General features: G+C 40.1%; 1 protein-coding gene across 1 annotated transcript in view; it reads right to left on the bottom strand.

The window, feature by feature from the left end:
• Positions 1-23515, bottom strand: part of LONP2 (lon peptidase 2, peroxisomal) — a 98549-nt gene that overhangs the window by 54816 nt on the left and 20218 nt on the right. Inside the window, exons 6-8 of the mRNA XM_056136585.1 lie at positions 21047-21141; positions 16012-16270; positions 1712-1853 (exon numbers count right to left, since the gene is read on the bottom strand). Of these exons, the coding sequence (XP_055992560.1) occupies positions 1712-1853; positions 16012-16270; positions 21047-21141 (496 nt within the window). The remainder of the gene's footprint in view (positions 1-1711; positions 1854-16011; positions 16271-21046; positions 21142-23515) is intronic.

Raw genomic sequence — 23515 nt, 5'->3', positions numbered from 1 at the left:
CATATTAAATGTCATTGGTCAAGCAAATGGAAACAAAGATAAACAAATGGGAGTACATTAGACTAAGAAGCTTCTGCATCACACACACACACACACATACGCAAAAAATGATGACCAGAATAAAAAGAGATAACACAGACTGGGAGAAAATATTTGCCCAACAATGATCTGACAAAAGGTTAATATTCAAGATATATAAACCTCTCAAACATAATAAGAAAAAAATCACTAAACTAATAAAAAATAATGGGAGTGGGGGGAAACAGAAGAACAGAAACTTCCTCAAAGGAGACACAGATGGCCAAAAGGCACATGAAAAAATATGTGCATCACTTATCATTAAGGAAATACAAATCAAAACAATGAGGTATCATCTCACACCTCTGAGACTGGCACATCACAAAGAATAAAAACAACCAGGGTTCGGGGTAGGAACCACTAAAACGTCAATAGAGAGAAGTGGTCTCTCTGGACTGTGCCAAAAGGAGGGTGAGTAATATGCACATACGCTATCAGTAACAGTACTGTGAACCACAGTGCCTAAAAAAGAAAGAAAAAGAAAAAAGTGCCTGCCATAGAGGCAGGCTAGAGAGGAGGGGGAAGGAATCTGGGGACATTGGTGGAGGGACATAAACACTGGTGAAGGGATTATATGGAATTATATGGAGTAGCAAATCCAGATATTATATTATATAGTTGTTATAGTATATGGAGTAACAAAGCCATATATTATATGCCAGAAATATGTTGGAACATTGTAGACCAAAACCCAATTATGAACTGGGTTTGTAACTTTATAACTTTATAATTCATTGTGATTAAATTTTTTTTTTTTAAAAAAACACACAACCTGTGTTGGTAGGGGTGTGGGAAAAAAAAAGGAACAATTATTCACTGCTGGTGGGAATGTCAACTATTGGTTTAACCTTTTGGAAACCATTATGAACTCATCTCAAAAAACTAGGAATTGATCTATCCCATGATCCACCAATTCCATTTCTTGCTTTTTACCCCAAGGGAGCAAAAACTATCTTCAGAAAGGACATGTGCACTCCTATGTTCATTGAAGCATTTATTCATAACAAATTCAAATTTGAAAACAACACAAGTACCCAAGAACAGATGACTAGATAAAGAAACTATGGTCCATATACACAGTAGAATATTACTCAGCTATAATGAGAGATATAATGAAAGATGAAATCATGCAATTTGCTGCTATGTGGATGGATCTAGAGAGTATCCTGGTAAATGAAACTTATCAGAAAGAGAGGGAGGGATAGACACAGAATGATGCCCCTCATACGTGGAATATAAAGAAATATAGTAAGAAAACAACAGGTGCCAAAGGCAACAACCTAAAAACTGTGCTTTAGTATGAAGTATAACACTGTTGCAGGGAGGGGAGAGGGCGTGGGCTGTGGTAAGGGAAGTGGGAGGGTGTGATGTTGTAATGTTTTATGTTTATGTGATGTTTTATGCAGGAAACCCTGCCATTATCAATATTGCAAATTACAGTATCTAAAATAAAAATTAAAAAAAACTAAAATAATTCAAAAAGACATTTTAAGTATTAACTTGCTTCAGACTTGAGTCTCTATCAAACAATTTGTCCAGAAGTTAAAGTCACACCAATCATACCTGAATAGGACTATCTAACTCATTCAACAGCCAGGTGTGATTACAGAAGGGGGAATTTTTTAAAACTTACCTCAAGCAGAGCTGCTGCAGGATCACCCTGTAGACTTTTCCCTAGTTTGTCAACCTCATCTAACAGGAACACTGGATTGTTAACCCCAACAGTCTTCAAGCCATTGATTATCCGACCAGGCATGCTGCCAACATAAGTGCGCCTATAAAGAAAGAAGCAGCAAATTAACAACAATGATATGTCAGGCAACAACAATATCATTATTTGGAAATCATAATTCTAGATTAGGAAAGTCATCACAAAAACGCACTGTAGTAGTAGCACTGTCCTCATGTTCATCTATTTGCTCGAGCAGGCACCAGTAACGTCTTCATTGTGAGACTTGTTACTGTTTATGGCACATTGAATACAACACCAGGATCTCACCATTCTACAAAGAAGTGATCGTTGATGTCAAGAGAGGGGTGCGGCAGGGTGATACCATTTCACCGAAACTCTTCAGTGCCACCCTCGAGAACATCATGCGACGACTGGAATGGGAAGGAATGGGAGTGAAGATAGATGGTCGGCAATTACACCACCTCCGCTTTGCTGATGACATTGTTTTAATAACACCAAACATCAGCCAAGCGGCACAAATGCTGGCCGACTTTGACCGTGAGTGTGGAAAGGTAGGACTACAGCTGAATCTTACGAAGACAATGTTTATGAGAAACAGCCTTGTTCCTGACGCCCCATTCGCTCTCAATGGAACGACCATCTCCGAGTGCAACAGCTATGTGTACCTAGGTCGAGAGGTCAACATGACAAATGACCTGGCACCCGAGCTGCTCAGGAGGAAGAGAGCGGCTTGGAACGCCTTCAAGAACGTCGAAGAAATAACTAAGAGGACGAAGAACCTCCGGCTCCGGGCACATCTCTTTGATTCCACTGTTCTTCCTGCATTAACATATGCCTCAGAGACCTGGGCCCTACGCAAACAAGATGAGAACGCCATTCAGGTCTCCCAAAGAAGAATAGAAAGAGCTATGCTTGGAATATCACGTTTCACTCAAATGAGAGAACGAATCCGGAGTTCTGACATCCGTCGACGATCAAGGATCAGGGACGCTGTCTCATTTGCCAAGGTGTCGAAAATCAGATGGGCTGGTCACGTAATGAGATTTAAAGACGACCGTTGGACTAGAGCTGTTACTGATTGGATTCCGCGGGATGTCAAGAGACCGCGTGGCCGCCCACCTACCAGATGGTCAGACTTCTTCGTCAAGATCATGAACGATCAGTTTGAGGCCCTTCATGTTCCCGGAGCGAACAGATGCCATTGGGCTACACTAGCATGCGACAGGGACAAATGGAGACGTTACTGGCGCCCGCTCGAGCAAATCGACGACTAACGGGAAGTTAAGTGATTAAGTGATTAAGTGAATACAACACGGGTAGCTGGCTAGGCTTTGCCATGTGGGCGGAATACTCTCGGTAGCTTGCCAGGCTCTCTGAGAGAGGCGGAGGAATCAAACCTGGGTCAGCCTCGTGCAAGGCAAATATCCTACCACTATGCTATCGCTCAGGCCTATCACAAAAATAAAGAGGTAAAATACATTTTAAAAGCCTTACAATGCATCAAAAATTTCCTCCCTTTCTTTTTTTTTAATTTTCCTTTACCTGGCTGTTCTCAGGGTAGCATATGTGGCACTGGGATCCAAACCTGGGTAGGCTGCATACAAAGCAAGCACCTTATCAACCATACTATCTTTATGCTCCTCCTATTTTCCTTTGATTCTGTGTCATCCACATCCATGACATTAGAAAAATTAATTCTTGCTATTCAGTGAAATTAAAAATATTATATTTATATAGTTATGATTCTTATTCATCAAGATTCCAAAATGTTCAAAGGGTGCTCTGATTTCAATTCCAATGTGTTTTCGGAGTATCTTAGAATTTCCTGCACCACTCTCCCACCTGACCCCAACAAAACCACTTTTCATCACTAGTCACCCCAGGACTGGTCAAACCATCATCATGTCCATGAAGGAAATTAGAATCGGTTCAAAAGATCACTCCAAAAAAAGAAAAATAGAAAGAAGGAAGGAAAGTAATAAGCAAAGTAATGTTATTGTGGTAAGAGAAGCCTGAGATCAATAGTATTATGTAAGAAACCTCATTCTTAATAGTATTTACATGAGAAATCTCATTAATAAAGCTGTGCATCCTATTTATCTAGATGGCATAATCAAGTTTGGTCAGATATTTTAGTGTTAGCAATTGCTTTATCTATTGGATGAACCACCTATATAATTATAACAGATATAGAGTGTGCATGGAATAAAAACAAATATGTTTGTGAAACTGAAAACAGTGACTTTTTTACAAAGACAGCAAAACTATTTTAAGAGGCAATTTGCTAATTTTAATTGCAACCTTGCTCCCTAAGCCATGTGCAGAGAACCAATGGCATTTGCTGGTTGCAAAAGGCATAAAGGGGGTAATTGCCCAGAAGAAAGTGATCAACAACAAGCAGAACAGCAGCAGTTACTTCCCGATCTACACAAAGTCAATTCATGCAGCAGGCCTCCAATCTGTCACATGACTGGTTAGAAAATAGGACAGAACTGAAAAAGGGACCTTTATGAAGGAAGGAAATCCATGAAAATATTGTGGAAATGCCTTTTATAACAAAGAAGGGTGAACAAGGCACTAAAACCAGACGCAGAAAACAGTGGAATTAACACATTCAGGGTACCAGAATGGGACACAAGAGGGACAAGACTCAGAACTAATAAATTCTCTGAAATCATTACTTTAGAGAACTTACAGATAAGCTATTTTTCTGTGATTTGTTGTTGTTTGTTTGAGGACCAAAACCAGTGATGCTCAGGTATATCCACTGTTGTTTTTGGGGGTCATTTTTGGCAAATAACAGCGTGTGGGGGGCTATGTGGGGCTAGAGATCAAACAGGGTCCTTCTGCATACAAAGCATGAGTCAGTCCACTGAGCTATCTCCGCCATTATACTGTGATTTTTAAGAGCAGTATGGAAAGAGAAAAAATAAAAAATTTAAACCCCAAAGCCTCTAAATGTCAATTCTTGCTATATTAATTTATTTTTCTTTCCTAGCTGTCTTTGATTAGCAGCCTCCAAAAAAAATATTAACAATTCTAGACAGAGTCCGGAAGAGAAAAATAGTATACCTGGCAAGTTCTCTTTCTAAAGAAGTGCAAATATAGTTAAGTATTGTGTAAGTATAGGTAAATATTGCTTATAAACAGTTCTTCCTCAGCTTTTCTTTACTTTCTAGAACCTACAGAACAAGGTCTAACTTATCTGTAATTCACAGTTCTTTAAAACCTAAAACCCCACTAATTTTCCTAACTTGTTGCAAATAAGTTTCTTCCTTCAAAACTAAATTATTCCCCTATGCTATTTTTTTTAACCTGTTATCGTGGTGGCTTCTTGTTCATAACACTGATTGTGTAAATCCAAGCAATTCTAAGAAACTTTCCCTAACCGCATTTCACAAAGTGATCTTTCCATTAATGCAGTATCTACAACATTTACTGGTCTTATAATACTATAGATGCATATTTACAACCTTGTTTTAAATTCCCAGGTAACAAATATGTATCTCTCTAAAGAGTTTGTATTTCATTGACAGAAAATGTAGGGTCATACTAGAGAGTAGATGCTGGATCCCGAATAGTTAAGATTTCCATTTAGGGAAACCTGACTACTATGCCAGCACACACGCCTCTTTCTATCACCACTGTTAAGGTCACATGCATCTCTGAACGCTACTTCAGACAAAGCACTTGACTTAAACCTATTTGTACACAGGAGGATACCCCTGCCAACTTAATGCATTTTCTGAGTATTATGAAAAGAGGATAAGTGAAACACACAACATAGTGGTCCAAAATTAGTAAGCATCTGAAGATATTAACTGTAATAATTAATAACAGCTATTTAATCTCTACTTTTGGTTTTATGATAAAATTTTTTTTAAAAAAAGTAAAAATTTTGGGGGTTGGAGCGATAGTACAGTGGGTAGGGTGTTTGCCTTGCATGTGGCCAACCCGGGTTTGATCCCTGGCATCCCATATGGTCCCCTAAGCACCACCAGGAATAATTCCTGAGTGCAAAGTCAGGAGTAACCCCTGAGCATCGCTGGGTGTGACTCAAAAAGAAAAAAAAAAGTAGAAATTTTTATACCCGAATTCAAGGCCCTTCTAATCTCCATCTCATAGAAGCAACTCCTCTCTGTGCCATAAAGCACCTGTCTGCTCTTGGTGTTCCTCAATCGCATCTTACACCCCTCAAATGTATACCACTAGTCTAGGGCAGAGCTTCTTAAATCTGTTCCACTCATGAACAGACTATCAGCTGAGAAATGCAACACAGAAACACCTGACTCATTATTACAAGTTTGATTTTTAATGTTTGGTCATTGTATGTTCAGAAACCTTTTAGTGTTATTTAAAAAATTGTTCTTCAACTCCACATTCAGTTGCATAACCCCAGAGTGACCTACAGTTTAAGAAGCTAGGATCTAGCTGTCAACAAGAAAATAACCATTACCAAAGTCCATAAGAAATATATCTATATTGTGCTTATCTTTCGCCAGGAGATAAAAAGCCCCCATAACCGAAAGATACAAAATATGCTCTAAATAAACTTTAGAATATGAATGAGAAAATGAAAAATACAGCAATATGCAAAATGTTCTTTCAACGTTATCAAAGGAATGCAACCATTAAAAATAAAATTAGCACAGCAATATTACATCCTTAGAAACTGCAAGGCAGAAAATAAACTAGTAGTCTTTAATAACTGATACTCTTTGAGGCCAAACACTAGACTTTTTATATTTTTTTCTCATCATGCAACATCTAAAATGAAACATAGCATTTATAAGGAAAAGTCTGCAAAAAAAACACACCACTTTAATTATTTTTCCGTCTTTTCCCTAAAATTAAAGCACATACATCAATTTTTTTTTTTAATTCTGTTGAGACGGAAGCGGTCATTGACGCCCTAGCAAATCAGGGCATTCAAACTCAATACATCAGAATCCTCCGTGAGCTGTATTACGGATTCACTACCAGGATCTCACCATTCTACAAAGAAGTGATCATCCATGTCAAGAGAGGGGTTCGGCAGGATGATATCATTTTACCGAAACTCTTCAGTGTCATCCTCGAGAATGTCATGCGATGACTGGAATGGGAAGGAATGGGAGTGAAGATAGATGGTGGGCAACTAAATCACCTCCACTATGCTGATGACATCATTCTAATAATACCAAACATTAGCCAAGTGGCACAAGTGCTGGCTGACTTTGACCATGAGTGTGGAAAGGGTAGAAAGCTGTGTGGAAAGCTGAATCTCACGAAGACAATGTTTATGAGAAACAGTCTCGTTCCTCACGTTCCATTCGCTCTCAACAGAACAAACATCTCCGAATGTACCGGTTATGTGTACCTAGGTTGAGAAGTCAACAAGACGAATGACCTGGCACCTGAGTTGTGCAGGAGGAAGAGAGCGGCTTGGAATGCTTTCAAGAGCATCAAAGAAATAGCTAAGAGGACAAAGAACCTCCGGCTCTGGGCACATCTCTTCGATTCCACTGTTCTTCCTGCATTAACATACGCCTCAGAGACCTGGGCCCTTACTCCATGGCTTGGAGGCCAGCCACACACTCTTGGGGTAAAGGCAGCTCAGATAGAGAAGGGAGCACCAAATAAAGGGTTTTGGGAGTATCCTCCCAGGATGGGAGATGCATGCTGAAAGTAGACTATAGACCAAACACCATTGCCACTCAATTTCTCTTTTGCAAACCACAGCACCCAAAAGGAGAGAGAGAACAGAAGGGAGTTCCCTGCCACAGAGGCAGGGTGGGATGGGAGGTTGGGGGGGGGAGGGATACTGGGATTAGTGGTAGGTGGTGAATGGGCACTGGTGGAGGGATGAGCACTTGATCATTGTATAACTGAAACCCAAGCACAAAAATTTGTAAGTCTACAACTGTACCTCATGGTGTTTCACTAATAAAAATTTTAAAAAATAAATAAAATAAAATATACAAATTTGTACTTTTTAATAACTGTTGTAGGCAGACAACTTATAGGCTTATATTATAGAACTAGTGTACAAGATAAAAACAAAAGTATCAGTAATGTTACAAATCAGCATTTCTCATTTCAAAAAAACCTAGTTCATTTACACTTCAAAATACTAAAGTGTTTATACATGTGTATATACAGATATATACACACACATTATATGTATGTGCATATATACTTTAGTTTTTTAGCACAGCGGTAGGGCGTTCGCCTTACACGCGGCCAACATGGCCGACCCGAGTTCGATTCCTCCACCCCTCTCGGAGAGCCCGGCAAGCTACCGAGAGTATTCGATATGCCAGACACAGTAACAACAAAGTCTCCAATGGAGACGTTACTGGGCCCGCTCGAGCAAAATACACATTATATGTGTGTGTGTGTGTGTGTGTGTGTGTGTGTGTGTGTGTGTATGTGTGTGGCACCACAGTAATCAAATAAATTACTATCCTGACTCATCCCTAAATATCCTCAAATCTAATATAATCCAATGGGCTAGTCTATCACTGCCAATATCTGAACAGCAGAAATATATTCTGATACACAAAGATGTACCCTTAGTACCCCTTTTCATTTTTATTCACCTCTTTTTCCAGTCTGTAGAATAGGTCTGGTAAGGTACTTTTGGGCCATCTGAAGAAAATTACTGAAATATTTTCAATAAACCTTAAATATTTGAAAAATAGCACTGTAGTACTGTCCTCCCGTTGTTCATCGATTTACTCGAGCAGGCGCAGTAACGTCTCCATTGTGAGATTTGTTACTGTGAGACTTGTTACTGTGTTTGGCATATTGACTATGTCACGGGTAGCTTGCCAGGCTCTCTGAGATGGGTGGAGGAATCGAAATTGGGTCAGTCAGACCGGCCGCGTGCAAGGCAAACGCCCTACCCCTGCGCTATTGCTCTAGCCCATTTAAAAAATAATTTTTAATAATATCAGCACAGCAGGTAGGGCGTATGCTGTGCGTGTGGCTGACCCGGGTTCGATTCCTCTGCCCCTCTTGGAGAGCCCGGCAAGCTACCAAGAGTATCCCGCCAACACAGCAAAGCCTGACAAGCTACCCATGATGTATTCGATATGCCAAAAACAGTAACAACGAGTCTCACAATGGAGATGTTACTGGTGCCCGCTCAAGCAAATTGATGAACAACGGGAAGACAGTGCTAGAGGACAGTGCTATTAAGTAAAAGGTAGGATCATAATCTTATTGCCTTCTAAAAGAGGAGGGGGCAGAGGCGGGTGAGAAGCTTAGTGATAATGTGGTATGCTTTGAATGTGTGAGGCCGGAGCAAAAAGCAGACTCACTTTCCACTCCTTCTATCTCCAGTACTAACTTCTCTCTTCCCTCCTGATAAACGTGGGGATGGGTAGGCAAACATTTCACAAGGAAAGGTCTGGCAGGAAATAAAATGGTAAAAAATAATTATCTAATTGAAAAAAGCAAGAAGGTTTTGGACAGAGTAATAGCAGCGAGTAGGGTGCTAGCCTTGTTCCAGCCACAGCACTCTCGATGGTCCCCCAATCCTCTTCCCCAGCCCAACAGGAGTGATCCCAGAGCACCAATGGGTGTGCCCCCACCCCCACGTGAAAAAAATAAGAGAAAAAAAAAACAGGAGATCTTAATAATCCCCAAATGAAAAGTATTCTTTAGAGAGCCAAAATACCTTTACTGTAGCATATCTAAACAAATCACGTTAACTCTCACTGCAGTTAAAATCCTAAACCTTTTATATACTCATCTGTATGGCTACAACCCTCTAAAGGATGTAATCATGTATAAATCTTAAATGAATTCACAAAGGACTCAAGAGAGTGCTAAATAGCATGGAGAACAAGGTAGACAATAAAACTTCTACTCTAAAAAAGTGTATACTTTTAATATATTGCACTGCACTGTCCTCCCGTTGTTCATCAATTTGCTCGAGCGGGCACCAGTAACGTCTCCATAATGAGACTTGTTGTTACTGTTTTTGGCATATCGAATACGTCATGGGTAGCTTGCCAGGCTTTGCCGCGCGGGCGGGATACTCTCGGTAGCTTGCCGGGCTCTCTGAGAGGAGCGGAGGAAATGAACCTGGGTCAGTCGCCTGCAAGGCAGATGCCCTACCCGCTGTGCTATCACTCCAACCCTTTAATATATTATATATTTTATCTCCAGGGACCAGAAATGTGGCTCAGTAGTTGAACATTTGCTGTACATGTGTGAGATTCTGGGTTTTCTGCCTGATACTTAGTTGGAGGGTAGGGAGAAAGGGAGGGGGGTGTCCCTCATATTATGTTTTATCACTACAGTTATGTGTTAGAAATGCTGGAGGCCTGTATTATTTAATGATTAAAAGAGCACAACAGAAAATAAGTGGCCAGCTTGGAGGAGAGTATGACCATGATTGCATTTACTTTAACAGAAAGAAGCCTTGACTGAGGTCTTCACATAAACCTATGTTTCAGAGAGGCTAAGAAGAGCTATATGGAAATACAGGTATTAAGCAAGACAGCAAATCATAGTACATCTGGCATACTATGATAAAAACATATCAAAAGCTGCTCCTGCAGTTATTTTTCGCTTGAGAGCATTAATAATGAAGCAGCCAATTTGCTTTCTTTTTCACCCAAGCGAGAACATGACTATAGTCCCCCACTATCACAAATAACGCACTTGAGTTCCCCACATTTCATCCAGAGTGCAGTGGGGAAGGCTCGCCACCTTCATGCTCAGGGTATCTTCCCCACCACGGTGTTTGTTTAAAACATCATCGTTTCATGTGACATATGGACATTTATCAATTCAGAAAGCAAAAGTTTCTTTAGCTTCTTTAGCTTTAAGCCAAGAATTCCTTTCAATTATATAACTTTTTAATCTGAACATACAGTTGGTAAAATATTTTAAAAGAGTTCATATTAATAACTTGAGATACAATAGTATGATTTTATAAAACATTTACAAAATGATTTTATAAAACTTCGTGTTAAATTAGTTTTATATTCAACTTGTATGAACTAAAATTCTTTAAAATAACATTTAAATATGAAAATTTAAGGCATAAACACTAAAAGACAGAAATAGCAATTTGTGTGGCATATAAAAGTGAACAGAAAAAATTTCAATGGAGGATAAACCCAAATGAGACTGACTAAAAAATGGCATTCATTAGTATGAATCAAAACCTCACTATGTTTTCCTGTAAGCTACTAAAAATATAGGACCACCACCACAACAAAAGGGTCAACGTTTGATCAGATTTCCAGCATTTTCCTTTTGAAGATTTAAATGTTAAACACAGTTAAACTCCATTTCCTTCAACATTTTTTTGCTTTAAATGGCACGCCTTTAAGATGTTTCTAAAATCAATTACCAGCTGACTACCACTTTACTTCACATGAACAGGTGATTCCAGCAAAAGGCTCTAGAGTTCCTTGAGTAGAAAAGTAAGCGACAAAAGAATACCAAGAAAATCTTGAGAAAAGGCAAGGGAGAGAACACAAAGCTGCCATTTTTATCCTTGGCTATCTGAGAACAGCAGAGCAGTGTGCCTAGTCTGAGGGTGAGGAAAACAAAACTCTGCATGAACTCTTAACTGTGAGCATGTGACCAGAACTTACATGCCAAGACCTGGGTGTTTCCAAAATGCCTCATCTCTCACATGGAATCAATTAGTCCCACAAACTCCACCCTGTTGCTGAGCAAAATGCTCCACTGTTTTTTCTCACCTCCAGTTCAACTTATATGTGATAAAACCTCAGCTGAGTTCCTATCTCTCACCTCCTTAACAACCACACCCCACTCTCTGCCTGATTTCAAAAAAGCTTTTCAGATTCAGAAAAAGTTTTTTTAGTGAGCAGTTGGGCAGTCAGCTCCCAACAGCATAAGGGAAGGTTGCTATAATGTTTCATGAAACACCTATAATGAGTATGGGGTGGTCAGAGAGTTCTACGCCAACAAAGTAAACAAAAAATCAGGTTTTGTGTGGAGTTCATGCCCAATTCAATTAGCTTAATCAATGGCTGAATAAACAGAGTCCTCCTATGTTAAAAATAAAAATAAAATAAATTAAATTTTTAAAAAAAAGGTTTTGGGGTCTAGAGAGATAGTAGAGCGGGTAGGATCCTTGTCTTGCACGCAGTCAACCCAGGTTCAATCCCCAGCATCCCATCCCATCCCTGAGCCAGAAGTTATTCAAAACACAAACAAAAAACTGGGGTTTCTTTTGTTTTGGTGCCATACCTGGTGGTACTTGGGACTTACTTCAAGCATCATACTCAGGAATACTTCTGGCAGGGCTCAGGGAATCAGAGATCAAACCCACATCAGTCACAGGCAAGCAAGCACCTTATCTGCTATACTATCTCCGGCCGCTAAAAAAGCAGGTATTAAACCCGATAGATTCAGACATAGCCAAATACCTGTTATTTGGCAATGAGTATAGCTTCTTTAGATACATTTTTAAAGGCTTATTTTAGATGTATTTAATGCAAATACATGTTCTCCTTCTATAAAAGATGCACATAAATTCAATTCTCCATGGTTACAAAAGCATTTTCACTTTACTTTTTTTTTTTTTTTTTTGGTTTGGGGGCCATACCTGGCAGTGTTTAGAGCTTACTTCTGGCTCTGTGCTCAGGGCTCATTTCTGGCAGGGCTCAGGGGATCGTATGAAGTGACAGTGAACAAACCCAGATTGGTGGCTTGCAAGGTAAACACTCTACCCACTGTAGTATTGGCCCCAACATTTTGCACTTTTAAAAAAAGTAAACAAGGGCTGAAGAAACAGCTCAACATGTCGAGCACATGCCCCGCATGGAGGGGGCTCAGGTTTAATATCTAGCATCACACGGTCCCCAGGCACCATCAGGAGCAATCCCCAGCACAACTGGGAGTAATCCTTAAGCATGCCCAGATGTGGTCCCCAAATGAAATAGATGAACAATAACAAAAAAGTGAACAACTTTTATCTAAACAGGTATCAGTTTACGTAACAGAGATCATTTTAAGCCCACTAATGTTAAGTGGTAAGAACTATGTCCTTACATATTTGCCATCAACAGGCAACAAAAAAGATACATTCCACATTTCTGCTACAAATAATAACGCTGAGAACAGTTGTTTTAGGCATAACTTAAAAGTCAGACGAATTTTATAACAAGTCCTCCTGGGAACTTTTAAAACAATAACTAAAGCTAATTCTTCTCGACTACTGTGTGCCAGATACTAAAGTGTTTTCTAAGCCTTACTGAATAATTAGTATCAATGTGGAATGAAGTAAGGACACTGTCCTACATGGCATTTACTCATGACATTAATTCCATATGATGGAATTATACCAACTCACTCTATAAATTCAATAATATGGGCTACCTATAACAGAAAAAATAAACTAAACTGAGTAAATGAGTTAAGTCACCTGAATTGGGAAAACTTTCCCAAAGCTCTGTAGCTAAACTTATAAGATTCAGGTTCTAGATTTCTCCAGGACTGGTCGAAGAATAATGAGCCAATTTCTTTATAAAAGCAAACTACAGCCTCTAGTGGTACATGGAAGAATAATAGAGTTTAGGCAATAAAAATACTTTTAAAACTGCCAGAAAGAATGAACCAAATTAATCCCCTGATCTACTCTGTAGACCTTGTTGCTCATTCATTAAAATGTTGGCAAGATTTTTCTTTTAATAAAGAATTACAATAAGCAATTAAAAAGAAACACTTATTACACAAAACTTTCTGGTGTAATTTCCTAACCCTGCCTAAGGTCAATGATCACATGAATAAAGCAAATGGGAAAATAAGATGTTACAAAAACAGCACACTTTTTTCCCTACGCTTTTTTCCTTCCATAATCCAAATTTCACACATATCCACAAAACTATAAATATGTATTCAAATTACCTTTGGCTACTGGTAGCTGTTCACTTGCACTGGCATGTATGCTTTGGGGAACTTGTCTGAGTATCTTATGGATTGTTTAAGCAACATTATGGTTTGCTTTAACAAGATGATGGATTGCTTTAACAATGCCTAAGTCTTTAGCATTGCCGTAACAATGTCAAGAGGATAGAGGTTTTGTCACTAGTATGATGAGCTTTTATTACTGGATTTGGCATATCAATTTGGTCTATTTGGCATAGACCACGGATAGCTTGCCAGGCTCTGCCGTGCGGGTTGGATATTTAAGGTACCCTGAAAACTTAGAGAAAAGTAAATAAATACAGCTTACAAGCACATCTCTTTGATTCCACTATTCTTCCTGCATTAACATATGCCTCAGAGACCTGGACCCTACGAAAACAGGATGAGAACGCTATTCGGGTCTCTCAAAGAGGAATCGAAAGAACTATGCTTAGAATATCACGATTCACTCAAATGAGAGATAGAATCCGGAGTTCTGATCTTCGTCAACGCTCAAGAATCAGGGACGCTGTCTCATTTGCCAAGACATCAAAAATCAGATGGGCTGGACACGTAATGAGGTTTACAGACAACCACTGGACTAGAGCCATTACTGATTGGATTCCACGGGACATCGAAAGATCACGTGGACGCCCACCTATAAGATGGTCAGACTTCTTCGTCAAGACCCTAAATGATCGGTTTGAGGCTCTGCATGTTCCTAGAACGAACAGATACCATTGGGCTACGCTAGCACGCAACCGGGATGAATGGAGACGTTACTGGCACCCGCTCAAATAAATCGATGAATGACGGGGATTAAGTGATTAAGTGAAGTGATGATGAGCTTTATATAGGAATTAAATAGCTTCTTTAAAAAATGCTTTCAATTCAGATTGCCATTGCATGAGTTTCAGATATACAGCATCTGAAACTAAGGGGGGTCTTGGGGCCACACCAAGCTGTGCTCAGGGCTTATTCCTACTCAGTGCTCAGGGGATCAATCCTGGAAGGGTTGGAGGAATCACATGCAATGCTGGTGATGGAGCCTGGTCCGCTGAATCAAGGCAAGTGCCCTACTTGCTGTACTATTTCTCGAGCCCAGGATCACATTCTTTATAAGGAGTTTCTGATTTCTACTTTTTTTGGGAGTTGTTCTGGCTATACCCAGCTAAGCTCAGGGCCTACTCCCAGCAAAGCTCAGGAAACCATTTGGGGTACCAGGGATAGAATCCAGGTTGGTGACATTGAAAAACAGGCACCTGCCCACTGTTCTGTAGCTCTTGCCCTAATTTCTACATTTTTGATTTTTTGTAGTTTTATTTTTTTTCACAGTGTCAGGGATGGAACCCAGAACCTCACATGCAAGGCAAGTGCTCTAACACTGAGTTACATTTCCCAAAATATTGTTTAATAGGGGCTAGAGAGTTTGTATAGGGGTAAAGTTGGCCTTGTATGTGACTAAACCTGGTTCAGTTCCCAGCTCAGCATATGGGTCCTTGAGTACTGACAGGAGTGATTCCTGGGTATAAAGCCAGGAGCAAGTCCTGATCACAGCTGGGTATGTCCCCCAAATCTAAAATATGCATGTATATATTCTTTGTTTTGGGGCCACACATTGTGATGCTCAGGGACATGATCAGATCCCTCTGGTCTAATACATGCATACGTGTGTGTGTGTGTGTGTGTGTGGTGTATTCTTGAATACATACATTGCATATATGTTATCTCACAACTGGCATTACCTATGGGACACTTAAATCCGAAGCAAAGGTTCATAATTTCCTAAGGAATCATTCATTCTGAGCACTGGAAATTGGAGAACAAAATTATGTAGATCTGACTCTAATGTTAAATTACTCAGAGACATAGTTCTTGCAGTTTAATGTACTTTTATGAAAGTGTGTCAAAAAACTATTTCTTAAACCACATTATCTCTATTTTCCTCCCTGTAACTAATATTGATAATGGAAACCTGCCTTCTTAAAAGGAACTTTAAAATAAAAATAGAACCAATTTATTGTCAAAGATTTCCAATTTCTATTGACTTTGCTATCCCATTTATTTGTTTTACTCTAAATTAAGGATATGAATTGCTACTGTGCAAGCAAAATTAATGTAAAGATCTCATTGCCTACTAATGATTAATCTATAATTTCATTCTAATTAATTTCTAGGAAAGCAGAACAGACTTGGTATCTACTGTCATACACTGTCATTGATGTTCGGGGTTAGCTAGTAAATGCTGTGAATACCCCTTCTAATAAGAGTCCCACAGATAGTCCTAAAATACATAGTATATAGCCTTGGCTTTTCAAGTGAGACAAAAGGAGAATCAAGAAATTAAACTAAGAGTCTACCTGTGTCCTCGAATGTCAGACTGATCACACACTCCTCCAAGTGCAATTCTATGGAACTCTCGTCCTAGAGTCTTGGCCACTGATCTTCCCACACTTGTTTTACCAACTCCGGGAGGGCCAACAAAGCAAAGAATGGGGCCCTTTAGGTTGTTTTTCAGCTGTCTAACTGCCAAGTACTCCAGCACTCTTTTCTTCAATTTTTCCATGGCATAATGGTCATTGTCCAGAAGCACCCGGGCTGCACGAATGTCCAGTCGGTCTGTAAAATAAACCAACAGGAATGTTTAACTGGTAAAGATGGCAAGAGACAAAGAATTTTTCGGAAAAATGTGAAAGAGACAGGCATGGGGAGGCTACAGAGAGAGTACAGGGATTGTATTGGATGCACCTGGTCGAAATCCCTTGCACCACATATGGTCTACAGATCAACAGCAGAGATACCCCTGAGCATACAGCCAAGAATAACAGCCCCTGGGCACTGAGGTATGGCCCAAACGCTCCACTATCCTGCCCAAGAAAGGAGACTTAGAACCTTCTAAATGGGTTTTCAAAAAGGTCTTAAGAATTAATGTCACTAGAAACATAAGGAGCTAGACAACAACTCAAGGGTTCAGATTCGTATCATTTCATTTGAAATAATTTTCTAGATAGACATTATTTCTGAAGAAACATAATTCCTTTGTATTAGTGCTGGGATTTGTTCTCTCTCTCTCTCTCTCTCTCTCTCTCTCTCTCTCTCTTTCTTTCTTTTGAAAGTATCCCCCCTCCCCCTAATATAAGGTGTTTACAAAAAACCCAATGACATGAATAAAAAAGTAAATAGCTACCCATCATCTCACATCCCTGGATAAAATCACCTTCAGCGTGCTATGTACTGTTATTTTAGATTATGTGTACACATATGCTTACATAGCCATTTTTATTTGTGAATTCTGGGGTTCACATTCAGCAGTGCTCAGGAGGTGATAGCTGGCTCTGTACTCAAGTGGGTCACCTCCCCACAGTGCTTCAGGGACCACAAAGGGCAACGGTTCAAACCTGGTCTCCCTACATGCAAAGCATGTGCTCTGAGTCCCACAAAACTATTTTCCAAAATGGGATTAAGTCTTCAAGTTTTGTAAGACTGTTCTCGCTTTCAGACATCTCTTCCAGGATCAAATAAAATTTTTTAGTTAAGTTATCCAGAGAAAAATTAGGACATAAAGAATTGCCTAAATTCCACTGATTAAAGTCTCACCAGAAATTAGGCTTTGTTTCCAGAATCTAGTGTTTATCAGTTTTACTGGCATGGTTTTCTACTTAAAATACTCACAATTTATGCCCCTATCCCCTCAAACTCCCCTAGATTCAGTCCTGATGGTCCCTGAACACTGCTGGGTACGACTCTGGGCCTCCTTCCAGAACCACCAACTGGCAGAACTCTAATAGGAATGCACCCCCACCATCCCTCTCTCAGAACTGCAGGTCCCACTTTAAAAAAAATCATAGATCAAATACAAAGTCATGGGAGTCAAAATGAACTCATCAGCTGGATGACAGTCATGATAAAATACTGCCATACACCACACTCAAGAGTAAGAGAGGATGGGAGAAACACATTTACATGTCAACCCTTTAAATCAGTTATCTGTAATTTATATCCATGTATTGCTGCTCTGTTAGATTTTCATAGGCTAACTTGAGGATGGGAACAAAAGAGGAAAGATTAGATGGGAAGATACAGGGAAACACGAGGAGACTTTTCAAAGTGAAGAATATGTTAATTATAGTAATGGTATTACATGTACTAAAATGGATAAAAAAGGTACACATTATATAATTTTAAATGTATAAAAGAAATAGTGTGTGTGTGTGTGTGTTAAAGACATTTTATTTAAAGAGAAAGAAAAGAAAGAACCCTCAAAACTCAGGAGAGAATGCAGGTTTCTCCAGAGAGAAGAGAGACCCAGGATGTAGAAGAAAGGATTACATACTCCAGGCTGGGCTTTGCGACATTCCACTGTGGATGCCAATGGACACATTTTATTTATTATGGCACTTGACTGCCAATTATACTGATAAGGAAAATCAACCTCTGCCCATACTACAGACAGGCTCACTTCAAGCAGGCTAACAGCAGAAAATAGGATCTGCCATAGGGCAACTGAGTCTGAACAACATAATCTAACCCTGAAATGCATGTGGGGTGCCCTTGAGATGGTCACCGTCTCACTCTGTAACCGGTAACCTGAGAACATATGCCAAATGTGCTTATGTCTTTGAGGTGGCCCAGGACCTGCTCTGAAAAATAACATGCTTTGAATTTCTGCTTCTACTCTCCTGCCAGCTGGCTGCCAATGCCCCACACCCCCACAGGTATTCTATAAAATGGAACTTTTGCCTTGTTCTGGCCGCAGTATTGGAACATGAGCTCACTGGGTCTGCTAGCATAACATAGCAGTGTTTTCCCACTTCTCTAGGTAGGATGCTTGATTTTTCACTGGCTTTTAATGGGAATTTCCACAACAATATCACAATAAAGCAGAAAAAAATTATCAGTATTACATCTAAATAATTCCTTCTATATATGATTTAGTCCTTTTTTTGGCTTTGAGACCACACCCCTGGCTCTTTGCTGAGGGATCACTCCTAGCAGTGCTTGGGGAAGGAAATGATTCAGGAACTCCAGTTCAATCCCTGGCATATACATGGTTCCCAGAACACCACTGGGCACAGCCCCCCCCAAAACAAGTATCTAACAACATGCACTTGAAGACAAATGAACACTTCTCATATCAAAAGAATATACATAGCAAATACCATAGATACATTGGTACCAAATGCTCTTGATAGTAAAGTTCTGTTTTAAGATAGAAAACTCAAAAGAATTTAAACTCTTTAAATAGTAGCAAGAGGAACCAATTTCCAAATGCTGAAATTGTTGCTGCAATCTTGTCTTCATATATAATTTCCTTCAAAAATAAAAAACGTATTTTCCATGTGATTTTGGCACATTTTGCCAACTAATTCAAACTGCTAGTCTTATGTTCCTGACAAATAGTCAGGAACAAATACAGAAATTTGGGGCCAGAACAACAGTACATACAGTGTGTAGGACAGGTGCCTTAAATGACAAGGTTCGATACCCAGTATACCATATGATTCCCCCAATCCCAGCCTTCCAGGAGTGATTCCTGATCACAGAGCCAGGAATAATACAGGAGCACTGCAAGGTATGGCCCCAAAACTAAAACAAACAAACAAAAAAAAAACAAACAAGAAAAATCTTGTATTAAGATTAACTGTGGGATTGAGAAGATACTGTCATTATCACCAATGATGGAAAATCCCACTTTCTCCAAAATCTGGCAAAAGATACTTTTTGCAGCATTTTCTCTGGGATTTGTTCTCGTTCTCTCATTCTCTCTCATTCTCTCTCTCTCTCTCTCTCTCTCTCTCTCTCTCTCTCTTGAAAGCACCTCCTTCCCCCTAATATATTTACAAAAAACCCAATGACATAAATAAAAATTAGCTACCCATCATCTCACACTCCTGGATAAAATCACTACCTTCAGTGTGCTATGTTCTGTTTTTTTAGGGAGAAGGGGGCAAGGGGGCAGTACTAGGAAATGAGTGTGTGAACCATTCTGGTGACTCTTGGCCATAGGTTCAATGTGAGGGATTGCAGATTTGATTTCATCAAGAAATGGAGCCACAGAGATAGTACAGGGGATGTGGCGTGTGTGTGTGTGTGTGTGTGTGTGTGTGTGTGTGTGTGTGTGTGTGTGATGTCATGCATAGGATTTGACTCCCATCATCAAGTATAGTGCCCCAAGCACCTTGAGGAGTGACATCCAAGTAAGCCCTGAGCACCACTGGGTGTGGTCCAAAACCAAAAACTCAAACAAACAAACAAACAAATCCCTAAGACATCAGTGAGATAATAAATGAGTACTATCTTAATAGAAATTACATGAGCTTTTTGAGTAACCATTCGACTAGCGGAGAGTGGTCTCAGCATGGTGGTGGCTGGTCCTGGAGGTCTTCGGCTGCCGGAGCCCTGGTCGGGGCGGGGAGGAAAGCTCAACCCGCTCCCCTCCAAGAGGCCCCGGGAAGGAACACCCAGGCACGGGGGCAGAAGACTGCACTGTTCTCGTTCGGGATCTGGATTTTATAGTCTCAGAGTCTTGGCCGCTGATGGGATTACACGGCGCCAGGGGGCCAGGTGGTGGGTGTGACCCCCGCCTGCTGGAATTTGGAGGATCTGGGTGGAAGATGCTCGACTCCAATTCGAGTAGGCTTGGAGGTCTCGGCCCCAGAACCCGCGTGGCTTTGTCCCTCTGCCAGTACCTTCATGTGTGCGGAGAGTGGTCTCAGCATGGTGGTGGCTGGTCCTGGAGGTCTTCGGCTGCCGGAGCCCTGGTCGGGGCGGGGAGGAAAGCTCAACCCGCTCCCCTCCAAGGGGCCCCGGGAAGGAACACCCAGGCGCGGGGGCAGAAGACTGCACTGTTCTGGTCCGGGATCTGGATTTTATAGTCACATGAAGGTACTGGCAGAGGGACATGCATGCTATCGAATGTAGCCTGCCCACAGGGCAGAATCTGGCAAACTCCCTGTGGAGTACCAAATATGCCAAATACCAGTAACAATGATGGGGCTCATTCTCTTAAAGAGCCTTGAATATAATCTCAGGGCTAGGATGAAAGAGACGTTACTGGGGCCTGCTTGAGGCAATCGACGAATAACAGGATGATGAAATGAAATGAAATGAATTCGACTAGCACGTCTCAACCAGAGACCATACAGCCCTTGATGCGCCCCACCCCCAAGATATTCCAAGGATTAAAATGGCAAGAGGTTAAATCCAAAAGGTTAATCCAAAAGGTTAAAAGGTTGGCGGGGGCGGGGGGGGGGGGTAAGGGGGGTGTACAACAGGAGACTAAGGGGAAGTGGGTGGGAGGATCACATACAGAAGTGGTTACAAGTAGGTCATGGTTAGAAAAAGGTTGAGAAACACTGCTTTGAGACTATAAAAGGTCTTATTTTGTTGGCTCACCGGTTGTGCTTTTGTTCCATGGAAGTTCCACCATCAGTTCCAAGTAATTTCTTGTTAGAGCATATTCTGGCATTGACTGAGGCATTTTTTTGAGTCTGTGGGAAAAGAACCAATAGCCAACATATTAGCAAACATAAGGGTATTCCAAAAGTAGAAAAATGTAAGTATGTCAACATTTGCTGATCAGATATATCAAGCATATTTGGTTGAATAAGAAAAAAAAACTAGTTAATAGTTAATTTCGAACTGTAACACAATTGTAAAACAAGATAACTGCAAAAGAGGGACTGAGGTAAAAATACTATACTATCCTTGAAATAGTCTTATAAGTATCTCAAGGAAAATCTCAAGTTACATTTTAACACCAACTTACTTATAACAGGAAGATTTAAGCATTTAAACACACATGACATAGTAATTATATCATTTTTATCAGAGATTAAGTAAGCTCATGAAAGTAGGTTAACAGATGTTCAACTTTAAAAATGAAACTTCTCATGCACATGATGCCCACGCACATGTCTTCCACATCTCCCCTCTTGAGACACGTACTTTCCTACTTTTATACTGTAACACTGGGAATGTGTACCAGCTCTCTCCATTCTGGAGAAGCCCATGTTCTACTGAGCACATATTTTACCTTACTGCACCCCTTACCTCATAAGTTCTAAGTAATTTCTTGTCAGAGCATATTCTGGCATTGACTGCAATCAACTTGCTATACTTCAAAAAAAAAAAGCAACTTCTATAGTATTTGCAATATTTAATAATAGATATTCTACATTTATTAATGCCAATCAATTCTCAACCATATTAACTAATGCAGTGAGCCTCAGAAAGACAAGTCTTTAGTGACACCCATGTCCCACCACTGCTGCACTGCCATGTCACTGTCATCCCCTTGTTCATCGATTTACTTGAGTGGTGCCAGTAACATCTCCATTTATCCCAGCCCTGAGATTTAAGCAGCCTCTCCCCACTCGTTTTTCCCAACGCTTCCATATTGGAGGCTCTTTCAGGGTCAGGGGAATGAGACCCGTTATTGTTACTGTTTTTGGCATATCGAATACACCACTAGTAGCTTGCCAGGCTCTGCCGTGCAGGCGGGATACTCTCAGTAGCTTGCCGGGCTCTGAGAGGGACAGAGGCGCTCCAGGAAAAAATGTGTCTCTCTCTTCCGGGTTCTCTGCCATGTAAGCTTGTTTATCAGCCCAACTTCAGAGACTTGTGATTAAGTCTCGAAAGAGATCAACTAGCCGAAAAAATTTCTTGGATACACCAGTTCCCAGGCTGAGAACTCTGGGGAGATCTTGGAAGGGTGACAGGCCAAGTCCCTGCCCTGCCAAAGCCTTGGGAGCAACATTCACACCCCAATACTGCCACCATGTCTAGGGCTGGACTCCACCACCTCACAACTAAGCTCTAGAGACACCTAACTGCTGAAAATTTCTTTTTTTTTTTTTTTTTGGCTGAGAACCCATGTTCCACCACCATCACCATGTAAGCTCACTGCCCTGTTAAATATTCTGGATTTTCTGGAGCATGAAAGCCTGGCAATCACTCCTATGAACTGCCTCTGGGGCCAAATTAGCTCATTAACCAGCAGTGATCCAGAGGTTCATAAATAAATCTTGAAAGAAATCAACAAGTTGCAGAGATGCTTCCGGACCCCACACCAGGCTGAGTCATCTCAGGCACACAAAATCACCATCCAGTTAAAAAATTAACTCTAGCTATATTACCCCATTCAAAAGTTTTGAATTCCTGGAGTGTGTGACCACATTCACAGTCACTTGCCATCTTCAACTATACATTACTGAATAACCAGGGGTAGCACACTACATTGGATGGAATATAAAGTAGAAGGCAACTAATCTTGATTAACAAAATATAAACACAAAAGGTATAACTCGTAATATGTTAGTAATCTCTTATACAAGGACTTAATGGCTCCATAGTGAGATACAACAATCTTCACACTCTTTCTTCTAAAGAAACATTTTTTTGATCATTTTTAGCAAATTATTTATAACAGAAATATAAAATAAATTATTATAGGGGCAGTTGCAAAAATTGGAAATAATGGTGGTGGGAAGGTGCAGTGGTGGAATTGGTGTTGAAATATTGAATGTAACAAACCATCATGAACAACTTTATGCAAAATAAATGAATAAAATTCATGAATGAAAGAAAATGTAATACAGTTTTAATATTACAATTATTTTAAGGAAAAACTGTTTTTCTTTTTAACTAAGAGATTGTGTAGAAAATGTTATCAGCTTGTATATCCTATTCTGTCATCAATCTTTCCCTGCATTGGTACAAAGAGAAACATTTCCTGCCCCCTGGAGTTCAAAATTCAAAGAAGAAATCAATGACATGTGAATAACACAATAATGAAACAAACAGTATGTTTAAACAAAGCATGACCCATTCTTTAAGACAATGAAAAGGCAGTTACAACAGTGA

The sequence above is a fragment of the Sorex fumeus genome, unplaced genomic scaffold, assembly GCF_029834395.1.
Source record: "Sorex fumeus unplaced genomic scaffold, SorFum_2.1 ptg000122l, whole genome shotgun sequence".
Taxonomy (NCBI): Eukaryota; Metazoa; Chordata; class Mammalia; order Eulipotyphla; family Soricidae; genus Sorex; species Sorex fumeus.
The sequence above is the reverse complement of the archived record's forward strand: the minus strand, read 5'-3'. Positions and strand labels throughout refer to the sequence as shown.